At 42.0% G+C, this 22,711-nt stretch overlaps 1 protein-coding gene across 4 annotated transcripts in view; it reads left to right on the top strand.

Moving 5' to 3' along the window:
* Positions 1-22,711, top strand: part of TAOK1 (TAO kinase 1) — a 62,993-nt gene that overhangs the window by 7,791 nt on the left and 32,491 nt on the right. For 2 of the 4 annotated variants that reach the window (XM_048324565.1, XM_048324562.1), the window contains exon 2: positions 20,831-21,057. In XM_048324565.1, coding sequence (XP_048180522.1) covers positions 20,926-21,057 — 132 coding nt within the window. In that variant the 5' untranslated portion in view covers positions 20,831-20,925. The other 2 variants (XM_048324564.1, XM_048324563.1) reach the window with 2 other exon arrangements.

Raw genomic sequence — 22,711 nt, 5'->3', positions numbered from 1 at the left:
GGTTTTATACTTTTCTTTGAATTGGCAGGATAATAGTATTAATTCCCCACTCTGAATTTCATCCACAAATCTCAAGGTATTTCAAGTGGATGATAAATGCGTGTTTATTTTCCACATTTATAAGGTGGGGATACTGAAATACAGGTGGAGAAGTGAGTGATTTACTGAGCATGCCTGGTGATGGGGTCCTCAGTTAGCATCAGCACCTCCCAGGTTGTAAGGTGGAAGCAGAAGTGTAGGGGATGCTGCTTTGCCTGTGGGGTGTAGTGGAGCAACACAGACCTCAAAGTTCAGCAGCACCACTGTCACAGATCTCCCTCTGAAAGTCTGCTTGACCTGCTGAAAATGCAGGGGATGGGGTTTCTTGTTTCATCATAGGAGCACTATGTAGATTTTTCTTACCGTAATGGCAGTTTAATGCTGGTCATGAATGAGCTGCCTAGATCTTGGAATTCTTAATATTCTTTGTTACTATAATGTGACTTTTTTCTGATTTTTATCTTTACATAAATCTGAAAATGGCTTTTAATGCATTGTAAATCAGTCCCTGAACTTGATGAAAAACAAACGAAGCTTTTTCGTTTTTGGAGTCAGCACGCACAGGGATAACTGGGGACTGCCCATCTAAGTAAAAAATATTCATGTGCACATAAAATTGCAAGACTTGGGTATTGTCTGGACATTTTTATGGAGATCTGTGGAGGCAGAGTGTATCTTTTCACCCTGTTTGTGCAGTCTTCTGCCACAGCTGAATCTCACCTTTTCTTCAGGATCTAGTTATTGTGTAATGCAAATGCACACTGCTGTAAAAAGCTGAAAGGGTTCTCACCTGATGCCCTGGGAAGGAAGAGGAGCTTCCAGCCCCTGTGCCTGTCGGAACCCACAAGCATTGCAGAGTGAGCCACTGCTCAGCTCATCACCAGTAACTTTAATCTGTTCTAGATTCTACTGTACCTGTCTCTGCAGAGAGGTGTGCAGTGTGGGGATTAATTTAAAGCATATCTATGCAGAAAAATAGCTGAGGCTTACCTGAAAATAGTAAAACTAAGACTTTTGTTGCTTCAGTCATTCTTTTAAACTAGAATAACCCCCAAAAAGCACTAAAACCTTGACATTTGAGTACCTGTTTGAAAGTGCTCGATATTTTGGGACCTTCTTTTTTTCTGAGGGATTTTTTTTCATGTTGCCACAGACATGGAATGTGAAATTTAGCAAGCTTTCTCCAAAAGGGGCTTTCAGCTTTGAAGTGAATGTTACCTGTGCTGGTTTGAAGTAGTTCGTACCTGTTTATCATGCCTGTTGCAAAATCTACCTACCTATTTACATAGGTGTTGGGGAAACAAGGATGATACGGAGGAGCATGAGTGGAAGGAGAGGATGGTGCGAGTTGTGATTCTACTTGTCTGCTTATTTTCTGGTTTGGAGGCACCAAGCACCTGCTGATTTAGGGGTTTTCTGTATGTGATTTCATGCCTGTGATTAGCATTTCTAAGGACATGACACATACGGTCTCACCACTTGAATACGTTCTGTAAATATGTAAACAGAAAATTACAGAGATGGTCATTGTCCGACTGTCCTGACTGGTCTCCAGAGTCAACGCAGCAGGACTCGGCACGCTCCGTTGGGCCCATCCAAGACAACAGAGCTCAGACTTCAAACTTAGAAGCAGAATTCCTTCTTGGATTGGAGTAACCACCTGCTTTTGATGCTTCCTTACTGGCAGTTGCTTGTCTCATTTTCCTTCCTTTTAATCACTGGGGCAGGAGATTGAGATCTTTAGATAGACACTGGAATGCTCTTACTGTTTTACTGTTGAAAGTCAGATTCTATAGAAAAGATCAGTTGCTTTACAGAAATCTGTACTTGCATTTGATCTGAAATCAGCCATTGTTGTGAGAGGATTTCTCAAGGTAGATGATCACAGAATATTCTGAGTTGAAAGAGACCCACAAGGATCATCAAAGTCCGACTCCTGTGGCCCCAAGAATCCCACCATGTGCCTGACATCATTGTCTGAATGCTTCTTGAACACTCAGCCTGTGACTGCTTCCCTGAGGAGCTTGTTCCAGTGCCCGAACACCCTCTGGATGAAGAACCTTTTTCCTAGTATTTAATGAATAGTAATAACAAGACTTTTGAATTCAGGGGAGGCATGAGAGTCCTCTATGAGGGCATATTTAAAAAATATTTTTCTGGACAAAATCTGAGAATAAACCCTGGTTAGCTGATGTTCCTGTTGGAGCACTGTCCCTAAGTTAATAGCAAGGCTAGGTTTGTTTTGCTGCTTTGAGGAATTATTAGTGTTCTGTCTGAATTGAGCTTGTACTTACGTACAAGAGATGTACATAAGGTAGATATGGCAGTCTTCGTAGTTTCACGTTCAATTACCAAAAAATCACAGCAAAAGCAGTCGAATGCTTTGCCACCATTGTGCTGTTCAGTTGCTATAAGTGGAACCATATGACCGCTGGATATTTAGTGACTTCCACTTCTGTAATTCTCTGTGTTTCTTTCCTGATTTTTTTTGTTGTTGTGAAAATTAAGTCATAAATTGTTAGAAGCAAGGAGAGTGGTTGTGTGCTATCTAGTTTGGTGTCTTAAATGGAGATTTGTTTTCAAGATTTGGCAGGTATTTCTCACTTAAAGCCTGTTATTTCTCAGCTTGCCAATCATGTCAATGTGTTGAGTTCAGATATTACATGAAAGGTAAATCTCCTTGTGATGTGGAGCAGTGAGTGCACATGTTCTGGCAAGGGCCTTTCTGGAGTTTTAGTAAATACAGGGTATGAACACTTCTTCACCACAAGAGGAGTGTTTTTATCCTGTGCAGGCGCTGCACTCTGCATGCGTGCACGCCTAGCATGCTGTTCCTGCGTCCCTGGTGCAGCATGGCTCCTTGCTCTGCAGGAAAGATGCTGCTCAGAATTCTTACTTCATATGGAAGAATAACTTTATAAAGCATTGCAGACAGAGCAGCTTCCAGTTTACTGAGCGACTTAAACATGCTGTACTTTGCTTTGTTTCATCATGGTAAAAGCCACTTGCCTGTGTAACTCCTAACCAACAATAAAACATGTATAAACAGGCATAAAACAATGTAGTATTCAAGGTATCTCTAGAGGGGAACAGTAGCTAAACACCTCTTAACTTGATTTTGCCTCACCTGGAAAGGAGCAGGACTGTCACCTTCCCCATTTTCGTGGGCTGCTCACATGGGCCAGGGGTCTGAAGGGAATATTTGGTTACCCCCAGACCCACTGAGTTTTGAGTTGTCCAAAAGGTAGCAGCCAGAAGCAGAGCTGCTGTTCTGAGCTAGTTTGAGGGAGAGCTCCTTCCCTCCTGTTTGGGTTTGGCTTTTTTTGTAGGTGTGATGTCATCATTCTGCGAGGTCTGCGCCGCTGCGTCCTCCAGGAAAACAAAACAGGGCGACGAGACTTGAATGTCAAATGCAAAAACAAGCAGATCTGATTCTTCCTCTCCTCCCTCCCCCTTTTTCTTTGAAAGGAGCTTTCAAGCTGACTTTATACAACAGGAATTAGCTTAATAGAAAAGGAGAGCAAGAGAAGCAGACTTATTTCTTTTCAGTTTTTACTATCAAGTTCTCAAAAATAACTCCTTCCTGCCTTACTGGAGGATGGGATGTATGTTTTGTGCCAGATACAAATATAGGAGCACTTTATGAATATCCAAGTATTCCTTGTTTCATATATCTTTTATCTTTTAATATAAGCTTTCTCTGGTTTTGGTTATTTTGGAGATATTTAAATGAGCACTACACAGTGTCTTCTTGCCATGCTGGTGTGGGTTTCTACCAGAGAACTGTCCCATACACTTCAGGTGTTTGTATAGATATCAAGGTAGTACTAGCAGCAGCTTCCCACCAAGATTACCTTTGGGCCCTAGCCAGGGTCAGGGGAGCAGCCAAAACCAACTGCTGGGCTGATATAACCAGGATGATTTTTATTCAAGCCTTTGGGATTATATTAATATAAAAGTGTATTGGAATTTTTCCTTCTTTCTGGGAGCCCTTTTGTGGCCTGGCAGCAGTTGGCTCTCATGCAGCTTGTTAGCTATACTGAGCAATACAGTTCCTGTAAACATGGATAGGTTTATTCTTTTTCAGGCTAGAGCTTTAGATATTCCCTCATTCAGAATGACTTTGCAAAATAATCTGCAGAGAGGCATTTTGAGTCTTTTGGAGGCTCTAAACTGAATATTGATAGTGAGAGGATGGGCTGGTGGTCTCTGAGAAGCTGTCCAGATGTAATAAGAACTTCTGGGCAGTGAGCAACACTGGAGTGGATATTCTTTGCCCCGTTGTGTTCAAGAACCTTAATTACTTCTTGGTTGCTCTTTATAGCTTGTGTCCAAAAAGTAAATAGTGTTTCCTGGCATGGCCTGTTGAGCTCTCAGTAGCTCCCTGTCCAGCTGGGCTGCTCGGGTGAGCTGCATGCATGATGAGGGAGCAGTTCTTGCTTTTTGCTGGTTGGTTGTTAGGGATGTATCTGCCCAAGGTATCAGGAGGTTGCCCTACTTTCCCAGTTCAAAAATCCGAGATCTTTAGAATTTATAAAATGGACACCTGACGTTCCCTTTGTTTATTAGCCAACAGGAGCAGTCAGAAAATAGCTCTTCTTCTAATACAGGAATTGCTGCTTGAAACTTTGCAGTTGTTTTTTTCCCCTCTTATTTGCCTGTTCCTACTGACAAACAAAAGGCATAATCCATTATTCCAAACTGCTGAAAGAGGCTTCAAATTGCCAGGTATGAAATTATGCTGCTTGTTCTGTTACCAGTAGGAAACGGCATGTGAGATGTTTCAAAACCTACAAAGGAGAAAGTTCTTTGTATGTGTGAATTTAGTATTCACAAAAGGTGTCAGATTGACAGCCATGGAGATTGTGGAGATCGGAATTTTATTTATCCCTAGAGAAGGTGCAGTGCAGACTGCAGTAGTGCAAAAATTTCCTGTATTACTCTGCTGTTACACCTTACCTGTGCCCTTCACAGGAAGCCTCTTGGGGCAAGGAGCTCCTCCTTTCTCTGCGCCCCTTCAAAGAGCTGGCTGACAAAAGGATGTGAGGGTGGTTTTTTTGTGTGTGATGTGGGTGCTTGTCTCTTGAAATCTAAACAGATGTGGAAGGAATTTGATAACATCTACCTCTAAACAGCTGCTGGAGCAGAGATAGCCTTCGGCCCCCATGTTCTCTGACTGGAGGAAGGCTGAGAGTCTCGAGGCAGAAGATGTTAATGGTCGTGATTCTGTTATTCACTGACTTAGCTGTTCTTCTGCAAAGATTTACCACTCCAGTATTGAAACTCTGATGCAGCCAACTTCTCCTGGTTTGTCTAAAATGTTTGATAAATTCTCCAGGGGAATGGGAGGGTCTCTAGGAGGTGTGTCATGTAAGAGAAGTGTAGTGTTCTGTGTGAGTCATCCATTTTCCAAAATGAAAATTGAGAAAGACTATCAAGCCCTCTTTCTGTGGGGGGAGGCGGGGGTGGGGAACCAAACAAAAACCCCAAAGAACACAAAGCCAACACCAAAACAAACCAGTAGGTGATTGATTTTTGAAATTTTCTAACACCTCTCTGGCAAGATCCCTTGTGCCAGCGCTCTCTTGGGACTGTTCTTGTGACTGTCCTTGTTCCCTGATGCTTTGCTTCTTCATGTCTTGCTAGAGCCAGGCCCCTCTGTCGCATATTTGCAGACCATTTTAAGGAGGCCCTTCAGACCATAGAGCTCAGTCCTGCTCCAGCTGTGCTTGTGGTTATTGCTTTGGGTAGTAGCTTTAATCATCTCCAGCTCTCATCCTTCATTAGATGGCATGATTGTGGGGCTCTGAGCAGCGTGGTTGAGCTTGGACCAACCAAATCACTGATTGCCTTCAGATCAACAGCTCCTGGGAGCAGCCAGTGCTGCCATCCAGCACAGCCCAGGCCAGGACACAGCCTTCCAGCCCACTCTCTGCCAGCAGGAATGCTTAAGGAGAAAAATAGAATCAATTTAGTTGGCTTTTTCTTTGCGATGCTATTCCTTTATGTCTCCTGAAGATCAGTTCAGTCTTGGAAAAAGTCACCTGTTGGCAGCTCCCTGCCTCACTTAATGAAAAAGCTGAGGCCAAAGTCCTTGAAGCAGGCAGGACAACCTTGTTTTCAGAAAGTCCAAGTGTGAGAGCATGTTCCACCATATCTCAATTAACCTTCTGCTTAAATGCACAGGAAATAGTTTGTCCATTGACTGAAGCAGTCAAATTATTGTTCCCCTCAGTTAAAGGGTAGGAGTGGAAATGGTTGCTGATTATTTCTTTTTCATTCATTTGCTTTTGTGAATGATTGCTGAGAACAGCTGGATTAAGTGGCTTTATGTGTGAGCACAGAAAGAACCTGTGAAATATAGAGGTGTTTGGATTTGTGCTGTTGAAATAGACCAATTTCTGATTACAGTTTTCTGTCAAGTTTAGGATGGATGTGTTTCTACATGAGCTGAAATTACCCTTCTGTCCTCAAAATGCTGTAACACTGAGTAGATACATTCAAGTGACTTAAACTCTTTCCTCCTCTCTTCAGACCAGAAAAAAGTGCTGCATTTCTTACTTGAGAGCTGAAGAGTTGGTGTACCAGAGAAGAATTTTTTAAAATACTCCTAGTAAGAGTTAACCCAGGTAGAACAAAGCTTGGGCATTAAACCTGCTGTATGGGCCGTGTTTATGAATTGTTGTTCCAAGTATTTGCTTCAGGTGCAGATGTTGACCTACCTCTTTCATCCCTTGTGTTCAGGACAATTAGTAATATTAGTAATTATTATTATTTTAATATTATTATTAGTAGTAGTAGTAGTAGTACTGCCAAACCAGAAAAGAGACAGATAACTTTTTAAAGCAGGTTCTTGAAGAAAAGATCTAGTAATTTACTTTCTGTGTGTGCAGAATGATGTATCAACTCAACATTTCTCTCTAGTGGAGAGGCAGTCAAGCACAAGGATGTCCAAGTCCTGGTTTGATGGACTTTTTAGGAAACTTGTAAGGAGGAATGTGCTGAGTGTGCTGGGTGTATTGCTCTGCAGTGGATTCAACTCTTGATTCCACAGTGCTTGCAGGTGCTGGTGTTCAGGGAAAACACAGCACTTAAGCATTCCATGCATGTGTCTTTCTCCTAGTGATATATTTATGTGTATAAAATAGTGCTATAGGCAGGTAAAGTATAACAGTTAATTTGTTTATGTTAAGTTCCATCAAGATGGAGACTTTGTATTTGCAGAGCACCTCCTGAAATGTGGGCTTATTCCCTAGTGGGACCCATCCTTGCAGTGCAATGGCAATAAGAGGGTGAACCAGCACTGGGTGTTGCTGAGGCATTTTGCAGCTCCTGGTGCTGAGCAGGCAGTTATCCCTGGAGAGCAGCAGAAGATGCTCCAGCCCTGGACTATGGGAGATCAGAAGGACTTTACCCTGCAAGAGAGGCTCCTCTTGTTTCCATTTCCTAGACTGTCAGGAATCTGTCCTGTGTTCAGTGAATCATTCCTGGAGAGCACTCAGGCAGTGTGGAGGAGGAAAATGCCTGGTGTGAATGCAGGAGGTATAAAAGTCAGATGAGAGGGGAGAGATAAGAATATGTTAGGACAGAAGTACAGTGAAACTGGGACTGCAGAGGGGTCGGGAGAGGATGGAGCTGGAGCTGATGGAGAACTGGAGATGGAGGTTTGCAGGAGAGGTGACTTGGGAGCCTGGGAGATGGGGAGGGAGGCAGCAAGAGAAGATGGGTTGGCAAGGGAGATGGCAGTCTGAATTCTGACACTTTCTAATTTTGGAATGCTTGCCTTTGTAACCTTAATAATTTTGTTCTAATACACCAGATACAAAAATTGCATTATATGTTCTGAGGAATTTGGTTACTATGGTAATGGGTATATAAGTACATAAGAGATGAGATGTCAGCAATCAGAACAGCTGTAACATAGCACACAAACCTGTGACTGCCGGAATTTGGGAAGCAGGCCCTTACAAACTTCTCCTGCTTCAGTGTCATTTCTCACTGCCAGGATGTGTGTTCCTGTGTGAAAGTGACGTCAGAGCTTCTACAATAAATCTTTTGGGGCTTTGGAATTTCAGCAGACATGCCCAAAAATTCTGGGTAAACAGACCATGTACCTCTCTTCTGTGCCAGGATGGGGAGGTCTCTGTTCCCACCCAGCTGCTGGAAGTGCAGGACAGATGCTGGCTGGATGGACCACGAGTGTGCGGGATGGGAGCAGGCCGCTGCTGCCCTCTGCTCTGGCACCTGCTTCCCTCCTTGCTCAAAGGCCAGGGCTGGCTGAGCCAGGGGTGTGTGACTCATTCCCAGCATCACACAACCAGTTTTCTCCTCCTTGTCTAGGTGAATTTGGGGCAGTGCAGCTGGTACCTGGTAAAGTCTGTGTGCCAGATGCTGTTGTGTTTGTTACAGCAGTTTGGTGATGGTGAGGTCTTGCCCAGCTGCAGCAGTTGGGGAAGATGATGGGGAGCAAGAGCATCCTGGGGAGTGTCGGGCAGGAATGTGGGCCAGCTGTTGGCACAGGAGTGGAAAGGATGATGGTTCTTGCACACCTCTGATCCCTTCATCCATCTGCAGCAAGGATGTGTTTTCCATGCCCACACCTTCTGGTTGAAAAACCATTTCTGCAATGTTTCCCGTGGTTGGAGACAAGATGGATTATGAGGATTATCCTCAACAGGACAGGGTTGCTGGATGCAGCAAGCAGTGTCCAGGCTGGAGAAGTACTGCAAGTACAGTCCATCCCACATAGGTGAGGGTCAGGACAGCACAGAGCACAGCAGAGTGTTGGAAATTTCCTAAAGCCAAGTGTGATATAATGGTGTAAGGATGAATTAGTGCTAGTGAAGAAATGTGGGCTGCAGGGAAGCTGCTGAAAAGTTTTCAAGGTCCAGTCTTCAGACAGTTTTAAGTGGTATTTTGGTCTTGATGTACGCATGAAAGGACTGTGGTAATGGAATTTGCTGGTGCAAAGCTGGGGGACATTGTCAGTCCAGAGGAGGACTGGAGTAGCTGACAGGACTGAGTGACTTGGAGGATTTGCAGTATGGAGACCTGAACAGAATTCTGCAAAGTGAATGGTCGTGCAGTAGCAAGTATATAATAGGATATAGAATATATAAAGATACATTGTTGCATGTAAAGATATGAAATATAAAAATAGGGTTTATCAGTTAGAAATGGAAAGATGTAAAAGACTTGAATATATCCCTTGATACCATGGTGGTTTTTTAAACTTTAGTGCTGTATATCTAGGGAATAAGCAGATGTGGAGAATGCTGGTGGAGGATTTTTTTTTTTTTTAAAGCTTCATTTGGGACAGATGTGAGGAAGGGCTTTTAGGATGGTCTGGGAAGTCAGTTCTCTCTCCTGCGTCACAAAGAGAGACAAAACTGGCTTTTTTCAGCTAACAGGCTTAAGGGAACAGTATTCTCTCTCTCTCTCTCTCCTTGTACTTATCCCTCAGTATTGAAAAGGGAAGAAAACTGTTTAAACACTAAGGCCGGTGTGGGAAAAAGAGTAAAGCAGTGTAAACTTACAATAATAAATCTGTAAATCAGTCTTAATCAGTTCTTAATCTTAAATTGGTTCCTAATCAAAATAGGAGTGGGGTTCTGGAGCAGCCTTGTAATCAGAGTAGTGGCTTCAAGAAGTTCTCAGGAGTTGGTTATTATTTGATGATTGGATTCTATTATAAAGTTGCTTAAAATAGCAGGAACAGGACTTAATTGGACCTTCAGTCCTGTGATCTTAACAGTCTAATTGAGACATATTCTGTATATCTGAGCCACAAGTTGTTTTGTGTATTAGTTGAAAGGAGCATTTTCCCCATGAAAGCAGATAAAACTCATCAAATTAAAAGGTTATGCTTGTTATCTTAATACATACTGAAAACTATTTTAGTTTTAAGTGAAAAGCACAAAGAGAAGGGATTCAGACCTTGCAGAAACCACTGGAGAGGCATTTCTTCAAGTAGGTAGAATAGTAAAAAAAGGGGGATTTTTAAAATTTGTTTTGGTTGTTTGCCTCTTCCCATTGTTGTGTGCTGTGTAGGAAATGGTTCTGCTCAGTCATGTGAAGACTGGAAAAAAAATAACCTGAGCTAGAGTAAAACTGGTCAAATTGCCATGACTTTGGGGAATTCCAGCAGGAAAGGAGGTGCTCACGGGCTCTAGAAACGTGTGACATAATTGCTCATTAAAGCTACCCCATTTATGGCTACAGATAATCTGGTAGCACAGATTTAACAGCTATAAAAGGTTTTAAACTCTTTTGAAGCTGAAATATGTTTGAGCCCCTTTTCGAACATGCTTTAAGTTAAAAACCTAGGCAAGTTTTTAAATTCTGTAAATCCTTGCTGCACTGCCAGTGTCTGTGTGCTCCAGTGGATTGGCCACTCCTAAAGAACAGAATAATCTTTCACTGGTCATCGCTTCTGACAGGGCTTCTCTGCCTGTGCCCAGTGCTGAGGGGCCATCACATACATGCACCTTCCTAGAAACTCTCCTTATTTCCCTGCAGCCTTTCAATAAACCTTTTTTCTATTTATGATAGTAATCCTGTATTTTATAAAATCCTGTGTTAAAAGAATTTGACCTTTTCATAACAACGTGTGTTTTGATGGTGCTTGTTTGACCCTAGAAGAATAGCAACATAAAAATTGTCATCCAGGTTCTGATACCTCGCCTGTCTGGTCCTATCTGCTGTCCCTGGCAGTGGTGACAACCTGGGTGCTTCGGAAGCGGTGCCAGGAGCATCCAGGAATACCTTACCTGACCTGGCTGTGGATGTTCTTACTCATGTAAATGTCTGGTTTAAAAACTAGTGTTTCTGTCTCTTGGGCTCAATGTCTCACAGTTAATTTCTGCAGGTTAATTTTGCTGTTTATACCTTGATCGGTGGAATTCCTTCACTCTGTTAGAAACACGCCGCTCTTATAGTTTATGGTTTCTCCCTTTGTTTTTTAAGTCTGAGCACTTATCATGGCCTTCTTATTTATGATTTTTAATTCTTACACCTTTTCTCCTGAAGCTTAGTTCGTCTTTTTAGGCATTTACAACTTCCCATTTCTAAGGCCATTTTACTGTGCTTCCATTTTACTATATGTGGGTGAAGAATAATCTCCAGGAACAGGCCATGGCAGAGACTTCTTACTTAAAGAACTGTCAGAAATTCTGTATTACTTTTCTGATTGATTCTTCATCTTGCTTTTTAAAAAAAAACCAGTCTGACATTATCTTTGGTATAATTGTGCAGTTATTTTTGCTGAGTTGTCTGCAGCAGGCTCAGCTCCTGAGTTATGTTTAGTTTAAGAGTAGATGTGTGCTTTATTGTTCTTTACTTTTTTGACCTTTCATCTCCTGTCTTGTTGCTCATCCATACACTTTTTTAAGGTTCCTATGTACTTTCTGATGCTGTCAGTTGCCCTAAATAAAATGTCATCACGTACCTTTCCCTCCCATTCCTTAAGTGCAGGTATTATGCTGGATCTACACATTAGCTGTGGTCACTCTGGTTGCAAGAGCCTTTTCTCTTGTTCAAAATGTAATTATTATCTGACCTCTTGCCTTTTTTAGTTTTGTATCAGTTCCAAGGCGATGATTCTGTTCTCCATCTATGACTAATTCTCACAATAATTTTGTGTACTTTTCCTGCTTCTTTTTGAATATCCTTTTGAGTTGTTCTGTTCTTTTAATGGCATATAGTCTAGTGCATAAATAGTTCGTTTTCTGGTTCTTAGTGTAGCACAACCACCAAGTGATTACCATGTTGCTCCCACTAATTAATAGTTCTGTTAATTCTTCTGTTCAGTTTGGCTGCAGCCATTGTTGGATTGATTTTTACTGATTGACCAGAAAGACTTTGAATTGCTTCCTTTCAGGCCTCTTTTCTAGAACTATGGTGATACTGCCTTTTTTTAATTACTTCTTTTCTCAAGGGTAATTATCTATGTTGTGAGCTTTAGTAGCTTATTTCTAAGTAATTTATGCTGAATTCAAAATAGCTGATTTGCTTACGTTTACTCTATTTATTGTTCTGAGACAGAATTGCTTAGGGGTCAAGCAAAGGTTTCTTTAAACTCCAGTCCCATTAGGATATCTGGCTAATTTTTTTACGGGCAGCTAGAGTTTCCCAGTATTTTTGCTTCTAGACTTAATTGACTCTCATCAACTGGCCCCTTGCTAACCTCTTCCTGGCCAGTGTGCTGCCAGCACAGCATCTCCCACACTGGATCCATTATAACATGTGCTCCTTGGTTGGAGAGACGTGGGCATGGAGAGTTGGCTGTAGGTGATGCGCTCACAGAATGTTTATTAATGTGATGCTTTACGTTAGGAAAGGAAAAGAGTGGGCAATGACTGTGAACTTAATGAATTGCAAAAGAAGGGGGACAGAAGATTTCATTTTTTCCAGTTGCCTTCCTCATAGCTTTGCTAGCCTAAGGAATCACTAAATTTAGAGCTGACCTTCTTAATAAATGTACCAGAGCTATCACAAGCAAAGACATCCAGGAGATGTTAGTGTTGAATATGTCAGGGAATGGTGAGCACTTCTTGAACTTTCATGGCATTGGTCTTTGAGAAATGAGTGCTGGCTATTCTTCAGCTGTTCTATAGGTCTAATTTTTGATCTTGTGGGATATTCTATTTTAAATAGTAGGAAGAAAAATGCAAGATGCTTTTTTGCATTAATTTTTCTTAACTGTGTCAGGATTGTCTTTTGTGTACGTGGTTTAAGTGGTAGGGTCAGTGGTAGGTTTGGTGTTAGTGACATTGTAAAAATTGCCAGTTAACAAAACTAGCGTTTTCAGGAGTACTAGTAGTGTTAAGTGTGTTAAATATGTTTGTGTTTGCTTATGACTGACATATGAAACCTGTCAAAAGAGATTTAGTTTGTGTAGAATATCTTGTCTTTAACACAAGAGCACACTTACCCAGTTAGTTATCTTTTGCACTACTTAGAAAACTTCAAAGATTGTAGAAATAATTAAAAATAAATATTTATGCCCAGCCCAGAAACACGAGATCCTGGGCTTGTCAGTGAAGGTTTGGGAAACACAACTCTCTGACCCTTTTGTTAGTGACATTCCTGGAAAGTAAACACCCAAGCAGAACAGCTCAGTAGGATCAGAAAGTGTGCTGGGGTAAGTAATTCAAGGAGTTGATGATGGACATTTTAGTGTCAGAATCTTGAGAGGAAATCAAAGTAAGGCACAGAGTCTACAAGTACACGCATAAGAGAAATGCAAGCAGTGCTGGAACATAAAAGTGTCTTCCTGAGGCTATTCTGTGAAAAAGTATAATAAAAGAAAAAAACAGAGGTAGAAAAGCAGAGAGAGAAAGGGGAAAAAATCTGTAAAGAGGTTTCTTCAGGATAGAACCATTCCTCAAAAATCTTTTAAAAAGAAATTGAAAAAGGAATCTTATAGGAATGGTAGGCTTGTTCCTTGTCAGAGGAAGAAAGAAGTACTGAGTTGGGAAGAAAAGCTTGTTTGAACATAGATGCTCACACAGACAAAAAATTACAAGAATTCACTGTAATATCCAGGTGCAGATTCATCTTATCCTTCTAGAAATATCTAGGTGAGGGAATGTGAAAGATAGAGGGGACAGCATTTCATCCCTGTTCTTTGCTGTGAACTATGGAGAAGTTCCTGTGCAGGAAGCAGAACTTTGTTACAGAGGTGTACCTGGGGTTAGAGACCATGTGAAGTGCCCTTGCTGCTGTAAGGCAAGTGATGGAAGTGTCCAGCACGGCTCTAAGATCTCACCTGCTTCAGGCTTTGGCAGCAGGAGGGTCTCCTCACTTGGAGATGAAATGATTCTGTCTTTACCCTCCTCCTGGGGCCTGGCAGAAAGCAAAGGAGCATCTCATGTACATGAGCTTGGAGTGAAAAGCAGCGTGGGAAGGAATCTCAGTGGGGCTTCCCGTGCTCCGCAGGTACCTTCCACAATCCAGTTTGCTCATCCCATTCCAGGTGGTTTTATTCTGCTTGTAGTTGGCATCATTTTAGGATGATCAGTTTGGTGACAGCTTTTTGGATATTTTCTGAGTATTTAACATTTTTCTAACAGTTTCTTGTAGAATGTCATTCATCTGCACCTCCCTTTTCCTTAATGACTGACAGCCGTGGTGGATCCAGTGTGGAGAACAAATGTACTGAAAAGAATGATTTTAAGATCATTAAGAGAAAGGCAAGTTCATTACTTCGTCAGCATTTTTTTGTCTGAGCTGCGGCTCACGACTAAGTGGTAAAAGTAAGTTAGCAGGATCCCAAGGGAGATGTTCCTGAGTGCCCTTTGTCCCCTTTGCAGGGCATGGGAGAAGTAAAATGCCTCTTGCTGCATCTCCAGCCTTTTCTTGTTTCATTTCTGGGTTTTGGATCTTGTGGGTTTTTTTCCTTAATTGCCACTCTAGGAAGAATTCCAAATTGCAGAACTAGGAGGAGAAAGAATAACATGTTAGCTTGGTGAGAGAGGCTTAGCCAAGTGCACAAGGAGTCTGTGATACGGGGTTTCACATGAATCAAGGGACTACAATTCCTGTCTGTTCTGGGAGGTTTGAGGTGCTGATGGACCTTGCATTGTGACAGTCACTGGAACACAACTGTCTTGGTGCCATCTGCCTGGGGTCACTGAGGGTGGACAGGAAGCTGGTTTTTAGCTATTCAAGGAAACAGCCACCTTCTGCTGTGAGCAGAGTAACTCTTCTTCCATGTGTTCAGAGCATCTTAAGGCCCTTGAGAATTGCTCTGCTTTTGTCAGAACAGGAAAAAAAGAGCCGACTGGGTGGAGCAGAGCCTGGGTTAAAAGAGGTTTGAAGAAATGCAAAGCAATAAAAAGCAGTATATATCGTTTTGACAAGCTTGCTGGAAGGAGAAATGTGGTGCTGTGAGCAGGAATGTACTTTTCCAGGAACCATGAAGGACCTGATGAATGTGTGTCCCTCTGTGTTTGCTGAGCTCTGCAGAAGGATGGATGCAAGTCAATCTTGAATCTGACAGTATCACACTGGCTGCAGGTTCCCTGAATTTCAGAGAAGCCAACAGAACTCCTGTCTGTGCCCTTGTGGAAAGGCCCCACCACTGGCTGGCACCTGGCTTTTGGGAACAGAAAATAAAGTGATAGGACCTGTAGTGAGTAATCCCTGCCCTTTTTCTTTCTGGATAAGGTAACTCCATACATAGAATTCAGCCTATAATTTTAAAGGCTGATTTAAATGCAGATCACAAAATTAAGTCAAGGTTAAGTAGCATCATTCCTAAAGTCACATATATCAGCACTGCTCGGTGTGATGAGTGTTCCATTTCTTCCAATGCTGGACCTTCATCATCTTTCCTGCTGTGTTCCCATGAACTGTACAGCCCTTCCACTTCCTATTCCGGGTTAGGTTCTTGCTTTTCTTAGAGTGCTTTCATCTTTTTTACCTTGCAAGCTTTTATTCAGAGTTTATAGAAATGGGGAATGATTTGTCTGCTACTTCCAAAAAAATTCATGCTTTCAGGTCAAATATTCAATACCACACAGAAACTTTTAAAATTCTTTGTTTTAAGCATTCTTATAATCTAATCATTCTTTAAGCATTCTTACCATCTAGCTCTTACTTGAGGCATAATTGCAAGTAAAAGAAAAAAAATTAAAAGTCAGTTCTTTCAATAGTTTCAGTTTATCATATTTATGATAGTTGTGGAAATTTTCAGTGTCAGCTGGAAGCCATTCAGGAAATTTTTAATAGTGTGTTGAGAGGATAATTTAATCTCAGCTTCATACACTCCCTGGATCTGACCCATATGCAAGTAAGAGAAAATCCCTTTTCCCGTTTTTGACAGTTGTATGATGACACTCATTCCCCATCTTATTTGATGCTTTTGCATTAGATCGTGCCAGAGAAAATTACACTAAAATTTAGCAACTGTTTGCACTACATGCAATGAAGATTCTTAAAAAAAAGATCTAAATATCAGTTTCTAAATAAAATTATGTTGTGGTGGGAAGTTGTTTTTTGGTGGTGTGAGGGGTTTTTTTGTTGGTTGTTTTATTACTTTGAGTAAGAAGATCTGCAAAGAGCCAGTAGTTTTTTGTGTTGAATATTCACTTTCTTTTTTCACAACAGTCTTTGCTGTTAGAGTGTAAGCTGTGAAGATCATAGGGGCTGTAACTGGTCTCCTGCTTGGTTTGTTTGTTTTTAAAGTGTCATATATATTCTGTCAGGGAAAAACACACAGTTGTAGCTATGTTTGACACCAAAGAGAAGTTTTTATAGACGTTACTGTGCTAAGTGTATGGGATACCAGATGACTATAACATAAAACAAGATTTATGTCTCAAATTGTAAATAACTTTGTTTATAGTTCAGTAATAGAGGACAGCTTTCCTGTTGGCCTCCTTAGCCATTGTGGAAGTCTGTGTGGCTCTTGTTCCCAGTGAAATGGGGAGACATGGGATGATGGATGCAGAAATCTGTTTGTTGTTTCCATTTTGTGCTCACATGGTATTTGTTTAGCTCTGGTTCCGATGTTCTTGTTGTATATGTTAAATTCCTTGAAATGTCATTTGTAGGGACAAAGCTGCTTTCAGTGCTAATCATCTACGAGCAAGTCTGTAGTGTAATTTGGTTTCTGCGAACTTTTGAACCATCTTAAGGAACTACAAATGCTTTGCTGTATCTCATGGTTAGTGTGACCAAGTACCTTCTAGTCACTGTCACTCACTGAGTTGGTCTGGATGGGAACTTGAGAAATAAAATGGACAGGTGATAATCTCAGTGGGTGAGTCCCTTCTCTTCTGCAGGGAAGGCCAAGCACATTCTCTTAGTACATTGGTTTATTCCCTGAAAATGGTTATCTGTGACAGTGACAGCTGTGAGAGAGTTTAGTGTAGTGTGGACAGATTTTAATTTCTCTGAGATCTCTGTAGCATAAGACTGAAATATGCACTTTAAATATGGCAACTGACCATTTCGAGCTTTGCTTGTTCTGCTCTGCAGCATCCCAGGGGATGTTAGTCACAGGGGTGGGTCTTAACTTCAGCTTGAGATGACATGGCAGGAGGCAGAAAACTCCAGAGAACAGGTCTTATCCCGTCCTCATCTTCAGCTTTCTTGTGTCAGAGGTTCAAGGGGTGTGTGTACCTTTAATATAGCCATAATTACAGGGATATAACATCTTATCAATTCATAGACTTTTGTGGATGTGTGCGTGCGGTTTCTGCTAACTGATAGTTGTTCAGATGAAAGTAATTTGATAAAACATTTTGTCCTGTAGTCAGTGTCATTTACACCAGTAATGATAGCCACTAAGTGTAGTGAGTTCAAACTACTGTGTGGAAATAGAGCTGGGCCAGTCCTGTGCCTTGGCATTCCCTGGTTTGCTTTGAATCTTTCTCGTGTTCCTACACCACCTTCTTGGTTAAGAGTGGAATTGATCTAAGTCCTGATAGTTGTGTTTATGCAGTGCAATATTCTCTTTTTGTATGAGTGACACCTAGGAAAAAATGTGAATTTATTTTTTCTAATTTTAGCAGCCTGCAAGGTGGCTTGTAGGTAGTCACGCAGGGTCGGAGGGTGCCGTATCCTGTTTGCAGTGCCAGTTTCTTGGCCAGAGCCAGGATCAAGCCACCTAATCTGAACTTAAGTGATATGATCAGTCCCATCCACTGGGAACAATTGTGTTTCACAGTATAGCTGCACCTATTCAAAAAACCGGTAGTGAAGAGACTGCACTGGTGGAAGAATGTAAAATACCCAAGTGCAGCTTGACTGTACTTTAGAAAACCAGCTGCCTGCTGGTGTGTGATTTAATTTTCAGTGCAGTGTGTTTGTAGGGTTGATTTTTTTTGTTTTAATCTTAAGTCTCACCTGTATTTTTAATACACTTAAAATAATGCAATAACTGCTTTGCATGCTGCTTCTCCTGCCTTCCCTTCCATTTCCCCAAAGCATTCAGGTGTCATTACTGCAAGGCAGTAGGCAGAGCTCTGCTGCTGGCACTGCTGGGCTTCGGTTGGCAGTGCCTGTTGTCCAGGTAAAAAGAAGACTGAGGGAATTTAATATTGTAGCATCCATGAAAGTGGGAGCACTTTATTGAGCGAGACTGTGTAGAGCTTTCTTATGGATGGAATTTACATTAATGCATTTTATTGTTCCATCTAAGGAGATGAAACGATAAGCACAGTGTCATGTACACATTTGTGACTATTCTGTTAAATAGATTTTAATACTTAATGGTTTTTTTCTCATGCATTTCAAAGCAGCAATTATTTCCAAGAATAAAGATAATGGAATTTGTCTTGATACTCTCAGGAGTAAGGGGGGAAAAAGTGTATTTTAAGGTGTATCACAGTAGGTGAGGAGTTCTGCTCTGTCCCGTCCCACGCCTGTGTGTGTTGTCAGTGGGCCTGGTAGGAGTTGTAGCTGCAGGAGGAAATATTCCTATTGATGACATTTCAGAGGCATGCTCAGAAAGGACGCCAAGAGTGAGTCTGGTGGCTGGTTTGGCATGGGGGGTCGGTGGGGAGGGGGAGAAGGCTGTAATCCATCTCAGCTGCGAGCGCAGGGTTTTCCCCTCGCGCTGGCTCTCACACGCACGCTCGCTCGCGGGGACATGTGACTTTTGGCCATATTAGCAGGTTTATCCAAGCCTAGCCCCTCTGACTAACAGATGTAGGGAAAAGGGCATTCTGGGATTGCAGCAGTTGCTTTTGAACAACAATGTCCTTTTTGTAAGAATCTGATGCTTCTTAAAAGATGGAACATGACATCATTACCGTCGATCCAAGAAACATTCCTTCAATAATACTGAGTGTGCTCTGGTTATCAGCTCCCTTCCCCCAGCTCCTTTCTCTTGCTTTTCTGACATGCTTTTTGTCTATTGTTTTGTTGGGGCCTGTAAATGTGAAACAGTTGTCTTTCAGTGTTATGTGCTTGCTAGAGCTGGAATCAAGTGGAATATTGTTGATTTATAAGAAAGAAAGAAAAATAACAGAAACTCCACTTTTCCTCCAGCTTTCATAAATGTAGTGTGCTTCAGGTATGGGCTGAGCTGGAGCTAATTATTTCCCTTCCCACACGGTATTAGTTACTGTGTTATGCAAGGGAAGGTGGGGATATCACAGTCCCATTCCTGTGCATCCCACTCGGCCTCACTGGCAGCTGTGTGCAGATGCTGGTTGTTCTGAGGCTCCTGCAGTGATCCTGCGTCGATAGGAAACGTGTGTGTGCTCAGCACTGCAGTGTGGCAGAGTTGTGAGCAGCTGCATATTTTCTGTATGTGTGTGTATATGTTCTTCTACTTGGTCCACCACTGGGATTTCAGTGTCGGCTTTTCCTTATCCCCTGAGAGCGGGCTATCACGGAAACACATTCTGGGTTGCATTATAAATCTCTTTGAATGCTGACTGCTTGGAGGAAAATGCTGGATTTTTCTTCCCTTCTCTGTATTCTCTCTCCCATGCCTGTCTTCCTCAGAAAAACTGGAGACTCTTGTGGAGTTTACAACCAGCTACGTCTCGCCTGTGTTTCACAGCCGGGCTCTGCAGCAGTGCTGGGAGGTCTCTAACAAGGAGCAGGCAGGCTGTGGCACTTCCACATGCTGCAACTCTCCAGAGAAGAGAACCACTGAGTACAAACATGCAGGAATATGTCTTTTTCCATCCTTGCAGGAATTGCTCTGCAGGGAGTGGAAAACAAATGATTCATTGATGGTCTAGAGGCTTGGAGAAAGGTGGAGTTCATAGTGTCCAGAAAGGGAGGAGAAATGGACAGGGCCTTCTGATGTGTTGGTTAAGCTCAGGTTTGTTGTCTTTCACATCTTCATAATGGAAATAAAACCCCAGCTTTTTTAAAAAACAAATTTGAGATACAAAATAGAAATTTAAAAAGCACAAGTCTTGGCCAGACAGATTTTTTTGGAAAGAAGCGAGATGTGTGATTAACTGTTTGCCAGTGACAGAATTGTTTTTATCAGTGATAATTTACAGAGATTTGGTAGGAATTCCAATAGCTTCCTTTAATGGGAAAACAAAAAGGCTTTTTGTTTGTAGTGGTTGTTTGGCATCACCTGTTGTAAAGATACACTAAGATTTTAGCACAACTTAACAGTATACTTTTATTCTGGATAGATTCCAAGACACAGAGCTTGTAGTAAATTAAAGCAAACTCATGGTGCAGACAGAAAGAATTTTATACGTTCCCAGTCGTGTCTGAAGTTGCAAGTTCCTCTGAAGAAAGTGTTTGTCAATGGCCTATTGTCCATTGTCTCATGTGCCAATCACAATTTAAATGTGTGTTTGCCTCTGCTGAAGCAGAGCAGAAGGAGGAGCATCGGGTGTGGAATCGGGTATCTCCTGTTCTGGATGCTGTTTCTCTGAAGAAAGGGATTGCAAGTAAATCTCTGAAGAACAGGCACTTTGTGATAGACATCACAAAATCCAAACAATTCTTTAGGACACAGTGGGTGTAACTTTTCAGAGGGAAGGTGTCACGGCAATATGGGCTCATTGGTGATGAACTGGTTGTCACTGTAGGTTAGAGATTCTCTGACTGCTCTGCAGGTGATCGAGCAGATGCTGGAACATGGAATGTGCTTCATTTTGTGTTTTGATTTTGGTTTCTGTCGTGGAGAAATGCTTGACTGGTGTCACGGTGGGGCTGTGACATTATCCCATCACACAGGGTGTGTTGCTTCACGCATCAGGGCTGCTTGCTCTGGAGGAAGTGGAAGCTGCTTTGCTGTGGCTTGTTTCAGGCTCTTTGAGCGGAGGATAATCAGTGAAGGGTTGCAATCTTTTTCTTGCAGTAATCCATGCTGAAGAGGCTCCATTCATACAGATGAGCCAAGGGTTGAAGCAGCACTTTAAACCCAGATAGTCAGTCGGCTGACTGCCCAGCAGGATGCCATCAACCAGCCGAGCGGGCAGCCTGAAGGACCCCGAAATTGCAGAGCTCTTCTTCAAAGAAGATCCAGAAAAGCTCTTCACAGATCTCCGAGAGATTGGCCATGGAAGCTTCGGAGCAGTTTATTTTGTAAGTAGCACCATGACTTGTGAATTTTAGCTGTGTTTGTTTTTCAGCTGTGGGTTTAGACTTTTTTGAACATAATAAGGAAAAAAAAAACCTGCTGTGATTTTCTTTGTGTGGTGGTTGGGGCAGAGATGTTATCGTGTGTGTCTGTATGGTCTCAATCCTTTCACAAACTTGCAGTCTCTGCAAGGTGTTTGCATACAGAAAAGCCCTGGAAACTTGGTCCTTGCCCCGTGCTTTTAGGTGCCTCATTATGTTGCAAGCAGGGATTTATGTGCAAGTTAAAACATGGACTTGTGCTCAATCAATTCTGACTGGCAGTGCAGTTCTCTTGGTCCGATCATCTCCTTATCATCTCTGTTCCTTGAGAGAAATTGAGTTCTCTCCCCCTTTGTGCATGCCCCGAGGCTCCCTTAAAGCCATTCTTTGTATTTGACACCTGAGTGTTGGTGCTTTTGTTGTCATTTGTCCTGTCACATCCATTCCTACTGGAGGCAAGAATCCCAGTATCCATCTGCATAAAACTTAACTTGACATGAACGTCTGGACAGCAGAATTTTTCTCAGGCTGCTTGTATAGCTTAACTGGCAGTGGGATCCTCATGGTAACCTCAGTGCAGGTTGCTGTGTGTTAACCAAATACTGTGGGGCCTTCATTAAAAAACACTTTTCTCAGAAAACCTTTTCACGTTTATAATTATAGGAGGTGTGGCCAAACCTGCCAATTTTCCTTCAGAAAGCCATTTGTGTCACTATTTTATGAGATGCCTATTCAGTGTTACTAATTGCAGCAGACCATGTTGGGAACCTTCCAGCACAAATTTAATGCAGCACAGATGAACTAATTAGGAAAAGCTTCTTAATTTTGTTCCCTGCTTAAAACTATGAGCCACCACTGTCTGGGAACGGATCTGGGGGAGGAAGCGTTTTCTAACGAAACAATACTCACCTGTGGCCTTAAATTCACCTCATTTACTCACTTTGGTTAAAGAGTGAATATAAAGGGAGGCAACTGACAAATCTGTCTTCCTGCTGTGTGGAAATAGTACTGAAGAAATATTGCAGAAGTTTTTTGGGAACACTGTATCTTTCAGAGGCATGCATGGACCACACAGGTATGGAAACCCATAATGCAGCTGCAGGTAGCCTGTGAGCTGGATGCAAACAGCATTCCCAAACAGCTGCAGGAAGCTGCCATGGGGTATTTGTAGCCTGCCTGAACTTTGTCGTTGTGGTAAGGGCTGATGGCCCATTACCAGCTCCTTTTCCAAAGCGATTACAACTCAGAGGCCATTAATTTCTAGCCCTTTCTTTCTCTTTTTCCCCCCCACCATTTTAAATCACCAGTTCATTATAGATCGGTATTTACTCACTACAGAGTGCAATTACTTGCTGGCATTTGGATTGTGCTTCTTTGTCAGAAAGTACCTCTGATTTGGCACTTGCATAAAGACAAGTGTAAGCAGTGCATCACACAACTCCAACCCGTCTGGGGGCTTCATTTTTGTCAAGAGAGGGTTTCTGATAAAGATACTCTATTGTTGTTTCTGTGTTAGGAAGTTTAAACCTGTAAGTTGTGTTGTATCTTTTCTACTACTAATGGTTCTGAGATCTTGATTCTGAAACTATTCTGTGCAATGTACCCCATTCTTCAAACA

Source organism: Corvus hawaiiensis, chromosome 20 (genome assembly GCF_020740725.1).
Source record: "Corvus hawaiiensis isolate bCorHaw1 chromosome 20, bCorHaw1.pri.cur, whole genome shotgun sequence".
NCBI lineage: Eukaryota > Metazoa > Chordata > Aves > Passeriformes > Corvidae > Corvus > Corvus hawaiiensis.
This window is presented reverse-complemented; position numbering and strand designations above follow the sequence as displayed.